We start from the raw sequence: 15,000 nt of genomic DNA, 5'->3' as shown, positions 1-15,000 counted from the left end.
CTAATAGCATGCACTTTATCGTCCGCCATCATAATCTGTCCTTAGCAGCCGCGGCTTTAAGGGCGCGCCTGTCTGATATTTTTATCAGTTTTTTATCATTTCATATCTATTCTGTGTGTTTTCTATGTGTTTTGTTGTTTAGTAGTTTGAGCAACTGCATGTTTAGGATTGCATGTTCACTTATAACATGGTTCGTTACGTTTCTAAATACAAAACAATGACGTAATATACAGTGGCAGTCTATTTTTCTGTATATAATTTTTTTGGGTGAAACTGAGGTTTACGGCTCAAGAAAAGCAATAGATTCTTCCACATGTGAGTCAGTAGATAGGTTAATCTTATTTACTCTAGCTCTGCATCGCACACACACACACACACACACACACACACACACACACACACACACACACACACACACACACACACACACACACACACACACTCACCAACACTCATGCAGGATCAGCACTGGGAAAGTGCCTGAAAAGAGAGTGTGAGAGAGTGTGTGTGTGTGTGTGGTTGTGTAATGGAGACAATACTGTCTGTTTGTGTGATGCTAGGCTAAAAGGACGGCTGGATTACTGTCGAGTCAGAGGTGATGTGTGTTAGGGATAATGCCGTTTTACGCACGCACGCACACACACACACACACACACACACACACACACACACACATACATATGCATGTACGCACGCACACACACAAGCCCTCCCTAGGCGGGCACGTGTGCTCCGTAATCACAGATGGATGATGTCATTGCCCACCAGAGGCCTTGCCTGACCCCTCCTCCCACCCCCCCCCCCCCCCCACGGTCACTGCCCCACCCCCACTCCACACTCCCTGCCCCCCCCCCCCCCCACCCCCACCTCCACACTCCCTGCCCCCCCCCCTTCCGCCTGCTGCAGCTAGTGAGAGCACTCTCTGCGGGCTGCCCCCTTATCCTGCTTAATTGCATGGAAGGAATTACCGTAATTTTCAGGGATTAGCAAAAGGCAGCAGCAGCAGCAGCAGCTATCAGGCTACTGCAGCGTGGAGTTAGAAGGAGTGAATATTCCTGTCTGCTGTTACCCCCCCCCCCCCCACACACACACACACACACACACACACACTCTCCCCACTCGGCGTCTCTCGTGGAGCGTGGGTGGTGATGGTGGTGTGGGTTTGAGCGACAGTCCTTAGTCTCTCACGGCACAGTCGAAACAGACAGGGATGACTCAATGCTGCACACACGTGCGTGGGCAGCCGGGTAGTCCAGAGCCGCACGTGAGCTTCGGTTTAACTACGCCAAAGATATCAAGCTAATTACCCTGCAGCGCATCGCAGCAAACCGCAGCGCAGCACTCCACCCTGCTCCCACACCCTGCCTGCATCAATGGCCCCAACAGAGGAATCAAATCCATTCATTTAATTTGGGAGGCTTTCCCAAGGGGATATCACCTCTCAAGGAAATTCAATCAGGCACTGGGGGATTATACGTATAGTTCTGTGTGCGGTCAGAACGGCTGAATAGCTCAAATTCATTGGCATTACTGGAAAACTCAACACTGACGGCATGCATTTTTTTTCAGAGTAAAACCATCTACTGAACTCCAACCAATTTTAAGAAATTGTGAAATATAATTCAAAAATATTACAATGTTGCAAAGGAAAACCTGCCCTATCTAAATGATTAGCCAACTATCCAAAAAATAAAACGACCAAAGAATTATACTAAAGAGACATGCTGTGAAATGAAGTCTTTGACAGGCACGGGAAAAAGGGAAAAAAGAAGACTTTTGGATTTTGGGACTTTTGGATTTTGTTTATTTGTAATACAGGAATGTATTGTTTGCTCATGCTAGTCAAGTCAAGTCCAGTCTAATGTTTGCTAATGCTAGCTAAGGGGAAAAGACAAGTGCACTCGCACAATATACATTAAATGTGCAAAGACTAGTGCACTCGCACAATATACATTAAATGTGCAAAGACTAGTTCACTCGCACAATATACATTAAATGTGCAAAGACTAGTTCACTCGCACAATATACATTAAATGTGCAAAGACTAGTGAATTCGCACAACAATATACATTAAATGTGCAAAGTACGCATGTTGCAGTGCACAACTGTTTAACTGTCTGATCCGGTTATGTGGTCAGTGATATATAACACTGAGCACATAATCATTGACGATGACCTTCGAGTAAGTTTGTCCTTCCTGTCTTCCCCTAGCTGCCCCTCTCATCACTGGCCACAAGCGCAGCGAGAACAAGAAGGAGGGAGAGAACGCCATGCTCTACTGCAAGTCTGTGGGCTTCCCTTTCCCCGTGTGGATCTGGAGGAAAAAGGTCGCCGATACCTGGGTGGTAGGTGTCTGTCTGTCTGTCTGTCTGTTGTCCTGGGTGTCTGTCTGTCTGTCTGTCTGTTGTCCTGGGTGTCTGTCTGTCTGTCTGTTGTCCTGGGTGTCTGTCTGTCGTCTGTCCTGGGTGGTAGGTGTCTGTCTGTCTGTCTGTCCTGGGTGGTAGGTGTCTGTCTGTCTGTCTGTCTGTCCTGGGTGGTAGATGTCTGTCTGTCTGTCTGTCCTGGGTGGTAGATGTCTGTCTGTCTGTCCTGGGTGGTAGATGTCTGTCTCTCCTGGGTGGTAGGTGTCTGTCTGTCTGTTGTCCTGGGTGTCTGTCTGTCTGTCGTCTGTCCTGGGTGGTAGATGTCTGTCTGTCTGTCTGTTCTCCTGTGTGGTAGGTGTCTGTCTGTCTGTCTGTCCTGGGTGGTAGGTGTCTGTCTGTCTGTCTGTCCTGGGTGTCTGTCTGTCTGTTGTTGTCCTGGGTGTCTGTCTGTCTGTCTGTCCTGGGTGGTAGGTGTCTGTCTGTCTGTCTGTCTGTTGTCCTGGGTGGTAGGTGTCTGTCTGTCTGTCTGTTCTCCTGGGTGGTAGATGTCTGTCTGTCTGTCTGTCTGTCTGTCTGTCCTGTCTGTCTGTCTGTCCTGGGTGGTAGATGTCTGTCTGTCTGTCCTGGGTGGTAGGTGTCTGTCTGTCTGTCCTGGGTGGTAGATGTCTGTCTGTCTGTCTGTCCTGGGTGGTAGGTGTCTGTCTGTCTGTCTGTTGTCCTGGGTGGTAGATGTCTGTCTGTCTGTCTGTCCTGGGTGGTAGGTGTCTGTCTGTCTGTCCTGGGTGGTAGATGCTGTCTGTCTGTCCTGGGTGGTAGATGTCTGTCTGTCTGTCCTGGGTGGTAGGTGTCTGTCTGTCTGTCCTGGGTGGTAGATGTCTGTCTGTCTGTCTGTCCTGGGTGGTAGGTGTCTGTCTGTCTGTCTGTTGTTCTCTGTTGTTGGGGTAGGTTCTGTCTGTCTGTCCTGGGTGGTAGATGTCTGTCTGTCGTCTGTCCGTGGGTGGTAGGTGCCTGTCTGTCTGTCCTGGGTGTAGGCGGTCTGTCTGTCTGTCGAGTCTGTCTGTCTGTTGTCCTGAGTGGTAGGTGTCTGTCTGCTCTGTCTGTCTGCTCTGTCCTGGCGTGGTAGGTGTCTGTCTGGTCTGTCTGTCTGTCCTGGTGGTAGGTGTCTGTCTGTCTGTCTGTCTGGTTGTCCTGGGTGGTAGGTGATCTGGTCTGTCTGTCTGTCTGTCTGTCCTGGGGTGCGTAGGGTGTCTGTCGTGTCTGTCTGTCTGGTCCTGGGTGGGTAGGTGTCTGTCTGTCTGTCTGGTTGTCCTGCGGTGTAGGTGGTCTGTCTGGTCTGTCTGTCCTGGGTGGTAGGTGTCTGTCTGTCCTGCGGTGCGTAGGTGTCTGTCTGTTGTCCTGGGTTTTAGGTGTCTGTGCTGTCTTCTGTCTGTCTGTCTGTACTGTCTGTCTGTCTGTCTGTCCTGGGTGGTAGGTGTCTTTCTGTCTGTCCTGGGTTGTAGGTGTCTGTCTGTCTGTCTGTCTGTTGTCCTGGGTGGTAGGTGTCTGTCTGTCCTGGGTGGTAGATGTCTGTCTGTCTGTCTGTCCTGGGTGTCTGTCTGTCTGTCTGTCTGTCCTGGGTGGTAGATGTCTGTCTGTCTGTCTGTCTGTCCTGGGTGGTAGGTGTCTGTCTGTCTGTCTGTCTGTCTGTCTGTCTGTCTGTTCTCCTGGGTGGTGTCTGTCTGTCTGTCCTGGGTGGTAGGTGTCTGTCTGTTGTCCTGGGTGGTAGGTGTCTGTCTGTCTGTCTGTCTGTCTGTCCTGGGTGGTAGGTGTCTGTCTGCTGTCCACCCAAAAGCCACTTCATGGAAGTCAGGAAGCATAACTTGTATGTGCTAAAATCATATAATATTTCTCCTTATTATGGCAACCCAAATATCTCCATACAGACATTAAACACTTCTTCAAAGAGCATGCTTGTCTGTTCGGTCAGCAATCATTTTCATTTCATTTATATTAAATCTCAACTGCAATGAGAAGTCATACTAGATCAAGTGCAAGAATGTGCAGTGGAAATCTGTCAAATACAAATAGTTCTAGTCCTGCAACTGTAATTCTGAAGAAGTTTGATTTTAGTTTTATCTTTATTGTATATTTGCATATATCTAAACCCTTTCATGCATCCTGGGTTCTTAAAACGTCACCTCACCTTTCCCCCGTCCATCCCCAGAACATTGACAACTCGTCCGGCCGCTTCTTCGTCACGTCCAGAAACAGCTACACGGAGCTCAACGTCATCAACCTGGACATCGCCACAGACCCCGGCCAATACCAGTGCAACGCCTCCAACATCATCGGGCACAAGTCCTCGCCATCTGTCCTGCGGGTCCGCAGCCACCTGGCCCCGCTCTGGCCCTTCCTGGGGGTGCTCGCCGAGATCCTCATCCTGGTCGTCATCATCGTCGTTTACGAGAAACGCAAGAAGCCTGACGAGGTGCCTGATGGTAAGCTAAGTAGACCGGTGCCACTTATTTGTGCTTGTAAAATGTGCTGTTTGCACTTTAAAACGTATAGTTGTTGGCAAACCATTTTGGTTGCTTTATAACCTTTGACAAGATGCAGTCGGCTGCCAACTGGCCTTTAAATGTACAGATGTTGCCAAAAAAAGAAATTCCTTTGGCACAGATCGCACTCCTGTCCACAGCCATGTCAGATAAATCAGTTCTAACAGCTGCTTGATGTAATAAGAGCCGTGTCAAAGGAATCAATTCTAATAAATGCCAGCTGTATCAGTAGGTGCATGTTTAAATCTTCAGATGAAACAGAAGCTTTATTGTCAGGCCTTGGGTCCTTCAATTGAATGTGCAATCAAATTTACTATGAAAGCGCGGTGAAGCGCGGTCGCCTTTCAACAATGGATGCGAACAGAAGGGGAACAGTGTTTCTTCTCAACGAGTCTCTGAACTGTCTTTGAAGAGGGGTTGAGCCTGTCTTGTCAACAGGAGTGAGCTCATCACACAGACTGCACGAGGCCTCTTGAGTGTTGTTTAAACACTGTCGCTCTCTGGCAAAGTGACAGATAATTGAGCTATAATTACAACTTTGACCACCCGCGGAGTAGCCTGCCCCGTCCAGCTGGAAGGGAAGATAGCCATCAGCTCAGGTAGCAGATAATTTGCCTTGTCGTGAAGGTGAAAAGCCATCAATAATGTAATCCTCTGAAGGGGAAACCTGGAGGGTTTTCTACCATGGCGAGCGCCCCGGAAGGAAGGTCACTGCACTATGACTAAAGGGGCCATTTACCTGAATATTCATGGGAGGATGGACGGTGCAAATGCAAATACACCCTAAAGGCTATCCAGACCTCTGCCCACTGCCCTCTCTCCCACTCCTCAAAAGATACTACACACTGATTCTTTTGTAAGGGAATAGAACTGCATCTATCTGCATGGATTCAGAGATGATAAAATGTCCTTCTGCTACATACCCACAGACTAAAGAGAAATGTAAAACCCTTTATAAACACCAATGAGCATCGCAAGGCCTAGAGGAAAATTAAGATGACTGAGAACATTTGAAGTGTCTCCTGGTGCGAACGTGGAAGTGAACTCCATAGGGAAAATCACGTTTCCACTTGACATAGATAACGGTAATCTTAAGGCTTTACATTACTAGTGAACATATTTGTACATTATTATAAATGTTTGTACATTTGTATTATTGGTACTTTGTTCACGCGAGGTGTAAGGGTGCCCTTGATTGACCGACACTCTGTAAGAGGAGAGTCCCACATCCCACCGCCCGTCTTCCAGCGCATCCATGCTGCGGCAGGCAGAGAGCTCCTCGCTCCTCACTGGAGGAACCACCTTGACTCAGACAGCTGCCATGCGCGCCCCGTGGACGCATGCTAATTTGACCTTTACCGCCGCTCACGAGGGCATCTCGCAGCCACACTGGGGTTTGCCGTTAACCTTTAAATGAGTTCGCAGCCCCTCTCTTGCACAAGTAGTACTGCCAGTGGACACTTTGGTCTCTCTCGCAGATTAAATTAAGGCTGCGTGAAAGGTGATTACGGTTATACTGAGGTATTTAAGGATATGGCACGGATGCTGCATTTGTTTTCATATTTTTGTTTGGCAAAGTGTGGTATATGACGTGGATCAATTAGAGGATGCTGTTAGAAGAAAAAAATTATCCTTAAATGGCTTACTAAAAGATATTATTCATTGATGATGATTATGTTGATCATCATCATCATGATTATCACTGAGCCCATTTGGTCATGTATGCATTCACCAGTAATGCAATATGCCCAAAAAAAGCAGTTCATTTGTAAAAATGCAACACAGACCATATGTAAAGCCTAATAAAGTTTGAATTCATTATTAGGCAAAATATTGCATTAAATGGTCTTTTTGACATTTTGACCTCGTACATTTTTTTACGTAATCACCATATTCCTGCACACATTGATGTTGTTTGGTATTTTTCCTAGCGTTGTATTCCATACCTTAAAAAAAAAGATACAAACTCCCAAATAATCCCTTTCCTGTCTGCTCCTCCTAATTCCTCAACACTGTGTAGGGTTTATCTATCCGTCCACTGTTGAGCTCTTCCCCAACAGTCTTTTAAGGATAACCAGCAGATTTTAGTTCAACTCTAACTGCCCCTACCCCCCCCCCCCCCACCCCGTCATTTCTAAATCAGGTAAGTACAGTCCAGCCCGGCAGTGTTTTTTCTCCCCAGGTGCTGTTCCAGCATCTATTTATGCACTCAGAAAATAACTGGATATGTTGAATAACACTTCCCCTAACTGCTTGCATGAAATGTGTGATTCAAGTATGTTTTTTTTTTTTCCTGGTTCAAATTCGAGTCGTGCAAGGCCAAAATCCAGCCAAAATAAATAAATAAATGCTCCTGCTGATGTATAGTGGTTCTGTCATATGTCTTGAGGACATGGTCAGCCTTTGGTAGAGTTGTGTAATAAGGTTGACTTGGAACAGGGCTTTCTTCCTTTGTTAATGAAGCACTACAGATATCGGACCACAAAAGCGTTTGTGCTTTAAAACGCGTTTGTGCTCTCTCAGTCGATTTTTCCTTATTTTTCCTGGAACTGATGTTGGTAAACCATGCTCAGTTTTATACAAAACATCTATGTTCACTTGTAGTGCAAAGAAAGAGTACTAAATTCAGATGAATTGATTCACAACATGCACACATTCTTTACCTACCTTCCGTATGTCATGAGCCTCCAACTGTGGCTCTAGCAGAGCTATAGGGAACATAATGTCCTATGGAAAAGGCTTGTGCTGTACGAATGTTTTAGGATCAGGGAAGAGGGATAAGATCACAGAAATGAGATCTGGGGGATTTATTACTTATTATTATTATTATCACTTCTTTCCCCCGCCTCTCCCCCCCCCCCAATGGCACCATATTCATAATGGGTGGTAAGTGAGTGCACTTGCATGTCTACAGATTTTCTTTTTTTAAATCAGCTTTTATCTGTTTTCTGCAGTCCATCCAGACCATGAATCAGATACCTGTCAATCCAGTGATTTTGATATTTCTCCACTTATCTTACATATTTATTCTACAACATGTGCCGTCATGGCATAGTTGTCTCATATTCATTATTCACAGGTATTGGTGACAAGCCTTCCCATGTTGTTTAGTTAGTCTCTTCATTAGTCCAACACTTCTGCCTCTCTCTGTCTCCTTCCTGTCCTTTGAGGAGGTCCTTTCAGTTCGTTTCCTGATCTGATTTGGCACAGTTCTCAAAAGAGCAGATTTGTGTATTTAAATGTACTGCTCAGTCGGATGGAATGTGTTCTTCGCCTTTGTGTCTTAGGGGGTTTTGTGCCAATTTCACCCAAAGGTGAACTGGACAAAACTAAAACAAAACCCAAATGAAACTGAGCGCTGAACACTTTCAGACGAGCTGCTTAAGGATTTTAAAATATAGCGTCTTAGACACTTGGTGTTGTCTACCGCACACCTCTGAAGTTTATCTTATCGTTCATGTCTGAAATGTGTCTGTATTTCTGTGCTCTAACCTACGAGTGCGTGTCTGAATGGCGTGTAATGTTATGCAATGGCAACGATGCACAAGAAATTAACTGAAGCATGGCTATTCACAAATGCAAGGCCTGTGTTTATGTGTATGTGTGTGTGTTGGCTGTTATGCACGAAAACATTACGTCGCTCTAAAAAACCCCTTGTGGTTCAGCAGGATTTGCAGGCGAGAGAAAGAAGGTAGGGGGAAGGGTAGATTAAGGTAACCTAGCTTACATCTGCCTCTGTAATATCATCAGAATCTGTGATGAGGACACGCCACTGCACTACACAGCTATACTAAGTCACCCAATCGCTGTGCCAGATTGGGCTGTGTGCACGTGACTCAGAGACCTATAGGTCTGAACCTATTAGTCTCTGAGTCATACTTCATGTGCTGAGCTCAGATTTGACAGTGCACCAGGATTTGCATCTAACTACATTACATCTATTCTTTTGCAATGTCTGTCACTGCAATGGTGTGCAATGTGAAGACTAGTACTCAGCCCTAGTGATGTGCCCTGAAACATTAAATATCCAAAGATCTTTATCTATACTATTAGCATAGTGGAAGTTGCTACCACTCTTTTAAATGCTACAGTATATGTATAAATATTAAAACACTCTAAAACACACACACACACACGTCTGTTTTTGTAAATTTGAATGATGTTCACATTTTCAAGGAATACCCAGTAATTTGGGTCAGTGTGTTTTTCTTGTAGGTCAGACACTCAAATTAAACTATCATTAGTAGTGTGTATATATATATATATAAAAATAAAATATATACAGTATATAGTATAGTTGATTATGATTATAATTTGCTGATTCTCAAAGCAAACCTTTATCTGCATTATTGTTATTATCCCGGGTGTGTGTGTGTGTGTGTGTTCATGTCTTTCAGCTGAGCTTTAAACCAGCTGTGTGTCACACTCCTGATGAGAGCTCATGGCCTCTATCTACTTAACCGCATGCATGCTGTCTTTTGTGTCTTGTTCTTTTGTGTGCCCCCCTCCCCTTCCCCCTTCAATTTATTTTTTCCACAATCTCGTATACTGTATAAGAAGATATCTCAAATACTGGCACGTGATTTGAATGGAATATGAGTGGGATTCTATTTTCGATGGAAACTAGAAGCCTTAAGGCCTAAACATTATTCATTAGTCTACACATGGGCAATGTCTTTGGATTGAAGATCCCCTCCCCCCCCTCTGTGTTTGCATTGACTGTTATAATGAGATGAAATGCCCTATGCCGGCTGTTTAAGTTTCCCTTCATCAGTCCTATACTGTTTGCGTCCCAGAGTTAGAAACCCTGACGACAACGCCACAATGTAGGTGAAATTCAGTAGGAAATGTAGTAGAAAATAGACCAGACAAGTTTCCCGAAGAACAGAAATGAGACACACTCTGTTTATAGGATGGGCTCATACAACGGATCACATTGTTTCCACGCTGTAGGAGAAACTCGGTAGAAAATGTAGTAGAAAAGACCAGGGAAGTTTCCGGGAGAACAGAAATGATACACAGTATTCATACAACAGATCACATTGTTTCCACGATGGCCGTGTGAGGACGCTCATCCTTCTTGCCAACACTTCTTATAAGACTTCTTATGTTGCGACACTCTTATAGTGTAAACGACACCGGAAGCCTAATTCTGTGAAAGCACCTACTGATATGAAAACATGCTTGCTACTAGGTCGCCTGAAAACCAGAGCATTCACAGAAAACATCAATGTCATTCCCTCGATAATATTCCTCTGGCAAAATCATCCAGATAGTTGTGCCATCATCTGCCTAACCTCCTGCTCTCTCTCTCTCTGGGCTAAATTATACTTTTACTCAAACACACAGTTACCATATCTCATATACTCAAACACATGGTTACCAGATCTTGTTTAGTAAATATAGAGAATATACTTCTAAACAAAAAAGGTTCCCACAGAATCTTCTTTAAAGGTTAAAGATGCAATGATAATGGGATTTTAATATTCAAGAAAGCAGGGTGGTTGTTGTTACTGCTGATAGCGTGTGGGATTATTTATGAGACAGTGAGATTAGCGATCGCTTCACTTTTCTGAACACCATGTAAAATACCCTCTCTGTAATGGCAACTACCTACATGATAGCTGTGGCAGCAAGTCCCAAACTGGAGATCCATTGTGGAACTATTGTGACACCACTGAACAATACCAAACCAAAATATTACCTTATGTTTTAACTTCAGGTCTCTGAGGTCGTTTGGAATACCTGTGACATACCATGATAAGAAATGTTGATGATAAGAATGTAAAATGTGAATCGACTCCACACATCGCTCTTCCCGTTTTTAGCATGTTCAGTGTTTCTGGTGAAGCATGCCACACAGAGCTTGATTAAACCATACAACATTATAACCATATAACATTTCATTCTACGTCATTCAGCATATTTGTAACACACAAACTGAATGGGAACTCTAAACATAATTGCAATTCTGTCTCTAGGTGAGTCTAATTATGAAAGGCTAATATGGAATGGCGTGTGTGTGTGTAAATGTGTGTGTTAGGTTGTCTAATGCGGTTTTGTTTTCCTCTTTGTCTTCCTCGGCATCTTGAACCCTGACACAGATGATGAACCAGTTGGACCAATGTAAGACCATTTTCTTCCATTTAAATAGCTGTGAATTATCCCTGTATTAGGATGTAGTGAACACCCATACACAATCAACCACATTAAAGTAAACTGACACATATCTGTGTACGTATATATTGAAGTATTGGCATACAGCACATTACACCAAGTTCACCTTTTGAATGTTTACACCATGAACTGAATGTGCTGATCCATATCCTATTAAATGAGAGGCACGGTCTTGTTTTGTATACTAGGATAAATCAATACACCTCTATACCATCAGCAATTACGCTCAATATCAGCTATCCCCACTGTTTACTTTGATGTCCCGTCAGCAATATCAGCTACCCCCATTGGTTACTTTGATGTCCCGTCAGCAATATCAGCTACCCTCATTGGTTACTTCCATCTCCCCCCCTCTGACAATGCAATGCGTCTGTTGTTGTTTTCCTCTCAGGAAGAATTCCACAAACAACCACAAAGACAAAAAAGTGAGACAAAGGAACACAAACTGAGCTGACAGACCAATCCTGAGGTGAGGATTATCACCATCTTTGTGTTACCATTACGCTCCACTGCGTTACAAACAGCACCTCGTCACTCCTTGTGGCACTATAAGTATACTATAAGTACTATCATGGTTCAGCTTATAGCTGTTTACTAATGTTAATAACAGGGCTATTTATAAAATTGAGTTCAATAAAAACTTAACTGTCATACACACACAATAGCTACAAAGTGTTGCTCATCCTTTAAGGCATGGTGATGAATTTGATATTAATATTAATAAATATTAATATTAACCAAAATGTTGAATGTTAATTGACACCCCCCCCCCCCCCATATCCCACTTTGGATACCACCATTCAAAGGGCCCACTCTGACACTTAGAGCTGCTGGGTGCTTCCCAAAGAGGACTGAATAAAGATCCAGATGTTTCGTCAAACGTTCTGATTTAAATAGTCAGGCAGCTGAGTCTGCGATAATTGAGCTCCACATCCATGTGTTGGCACTCCATGATCCGAGTCTGAATGGAGCTAATTCAGTGTAATTATCATTGTGCTCCATCAATCCGTGATCAGCAACAGAAACGTATCCATTAATTACCCTCGTGCCACAGTAATAGGCGGCTGACAAAGCCAGACAGAAGAACTCTGTACGGCAGAAAAGACACAAATCTGATATGCAGCTCTGTATTGACATACCAGATGTGAAACTCAGGATCACCATGTGTTGGTGAGTTCACTGGCATAGTGCCTGGGGTGAACACGAAATGTGTTCATTGTGGTAGCGATACGATGAGTAATATTACTACCTACAGAGATAAAGAACGCCAACTCAAGGTTAGACAGGATAGCTTTCCGCCGATCTATCGTCGAGCTGATTTGACTACTAGCAGGCTTGGATTGGGGAATGTGGAAAGAGCAATCAAGAAACAAATCTTCTTTTGTATTTGTATGGTCATCCTGTACTTCATCAAATGCCTTGAGATGCTATGTTTGACGGAACCATTAAAGGTGTATGTAGCCACTGAAGCAGCAAAACGGAACAGGAATGATGAAGCTCAAAGCAAACAACCCTTATTAGCTTCAGTTCTCCAAAAAATACAAAACCAGCACATAGAATGGCTCCAGCAGTCAAGAACTCTACACAATGGATTTTGACAAGCAGTCTTCATTGGGAATTAGATTTTTTTTTTTTTTCTGTCTCTATCTCCTCCTTTCCCGTATGTTAACTGCAGAATGAATGGCAGAGCAGAGATACTAATTTCAGTACATCATAAAAAGAAGAACGCCGGTGCCAGGACAGCTGGTATTAACACTGTCACTAATGATAGCCTGTGACTGAGACGTGTTCTGTACTTCATCTGTTCTGTCTGTCTTTAAAGAAAGGGAGCTTGAAAACTATTTAGGGTTTTTAGTCATACAGCCCTTTGATGATTTAATTTAGAGCTTTTTTGGTGACAAGCACATGCAGTAGCCTCGAGTGCCAAGGAGCTGGAGGATTTTCAAGCGTAATCAGCCTAATCAGTTCAGTAACCCCCTGACCGTATGTTTTTTTCACAGATGAGTGACTGCATATCGTGACCATGTGAAGGTATCTGGGAGGAGGACGTCCTGGTGGTTTTTAATGAAGCACATCTCGTTCGGAGAAAACAAACTACTAACTACAAAAAAAAAAAGAAGCGAGAGAAAACAAAAACAGCACAACACTGGCAGAAAAGAACTCCATGACTGTCTTAAGCATGCCTTATTCAGTCTTTTGTCAACAGATACGTGGACCCAGGTGACTCAAATCCTTTTGGAAAAGGTGTACACATTGTTTTTTCTGTTTTCTCTTTCTCCCATGTGCTATCGATGTTGCTCGTGATTATTTTTATCATTTCATCAGACTTACGGTGATCCGTATTTAGTCCCCCTACCCCCCCCCTCGTTTTCTTATCTACATATCGTCTCAAATGCATGCAATATCAGAGAGGTGTTCAGAGTTCACATATTTTTCATTTCTATGCTTTCTTCTCTGTGTGTTTTGCATCCGAGTAAAGGGTTTATGCTTTTCTAATGAAAATTTCCAAATGGGGAAATAAAAATATAGAAAAATTAATAATATAGAAATTATATGTGCAGTTTATCTTTGAATGATATATGAGATATATGAGAAATATTATATAATATGGATGTGTGTGAGTGTAAAGAGATCATTTTAATCAGTTGGAATGCACAGGCCCGGCAGGAGAGGTCAGAACAGTATTTAACCATGTACGTGATAGAGAAAATGCCGGTTAAATGTTACATATTTTTTTTCTCTTGAGTAGATGTCGTATATATATGTTGCGCTGTAAGTGTTCCAATATTATATAGCATATCTGTAAAAAAAAAAAACTAAATCAAATATCATTTTATATTTCTCAATGTAATCCATCCGATTTTTATTTTTTAGTCAACGAAGCATTCTTGTACAGCATGGCCATAACCCTATGCAATATATATTTGAGATAGATCTACTGACAATACGATGGACCATTGGGGAGTTTGGGTGGGGTATTGGAGGCTGTTGGGGTACCAGAGCTTTATTGCAGGGGTGGGAGGGATGGGGGAGGGAGTGTCATTGAAAAGGTGGTACAGTGCAATACACAGAGTGGTAGCTGCATGGCTAAGTATAAGATGTGCGTGTGTGTGTGTGTGTGTGTGTGTGTACGTGTGAAAGTCAGACTGCCAATGGACCTATGTGATGGCTAGGACTGGGTGGTGCTAACAGTATCGAGCCACTGGATTAATATGTGCGACCAATCTTTTCTTTTTTTTGTTTGTTTGTTTTTGTTTTCGGAATAAAAGTTCCAAAATAAGACCAAACACAGTCTCTTTCAGCATTCGTTTTTTTCAGAACAAAATAGCAATGAGGATCAGGCTTGCTATGTAAAGTGCATATTGTCATACACTTCATTCAAAACAAACATGTTTGCATTTTTTACACATAACCCTGCTCACCAACCCACCCACATCCACACACAAAAACCTGTTACTATTCCGCTCCTCCCAAACACGCACACACACACACACACACACACACACACACAACCTCTAACCTCCACACATACAAACACATCCACACAAGGATCTTGCCTACGCATGTACACACACACACACACACACACACACACACACACACACACACACACACACACACACACACACACACAATCTGTTGCAACCATGAACGACCATGTGCTGCCTGTGTGTTGACTCCTGGTCTGAGCTTCTTCAGTTTCATTCAAGACCGATCCTTGTCAATTCCCCATGCAGCTCATTAATGACATGTACTGTACAAACATATCCACCCACCCACCCACCCACACAACCATCATACACTCACTCACACACACACACAACCATCATACACTCACACACACACACACACACACACACACACACACACACACACACACACACACAACCATCATACACTCACTCACACTCGCTCTCTGACTC

General features: G+C 43.7%; 1 protein-coding gene across 1 annotated transcript in view; it reads left to right on the top strand.

Moving 5' to 3' along the window:
• The window catches only part of nptnb (neuroplastin b), a 44,548-nt gene extending 30,184 nt beyond the window's left edge, over positions 1-14,364 (top strand). The window contains 5 exon segments of the mRNA XM_012814718.3: positions 2,212-2,345; positions 4,567-4,840; positions 11,005-11,026; positions 11,469-11,546; positions 13,078-14,364. Of these exon segments, the coding sequence (XP_012670172.3) occupies positions 2,212-2,345; positions 4,567-4,840; positions 11,005-11,026; positions 11,469-11,526 (488 nt within the window). The 3' untranslated portion in view covers positions 11,527-11,546; positions 13,078-14,364.
• Positions 14,365-15,000: the final 636 nt, after the last annotated feature.

This window comes from Clupea harengus, unplaced genomic scaffold, assembly GCF_900700415.2.
Source record: "Clupea harengus unplaced genomic scaffold, Ch_v2.0.2, whole genome shotgun sequence".
NCBI lineage: Eukaryota > Metazoa > Chordata > Actinopteri > Clupeiformes > Clupeidae > Clupea > Clupea harengus.
Note: the sequence above shows the minus strand (reverse complement) of the source record. Positions and strands in the feature narration are given on the sequence as shown.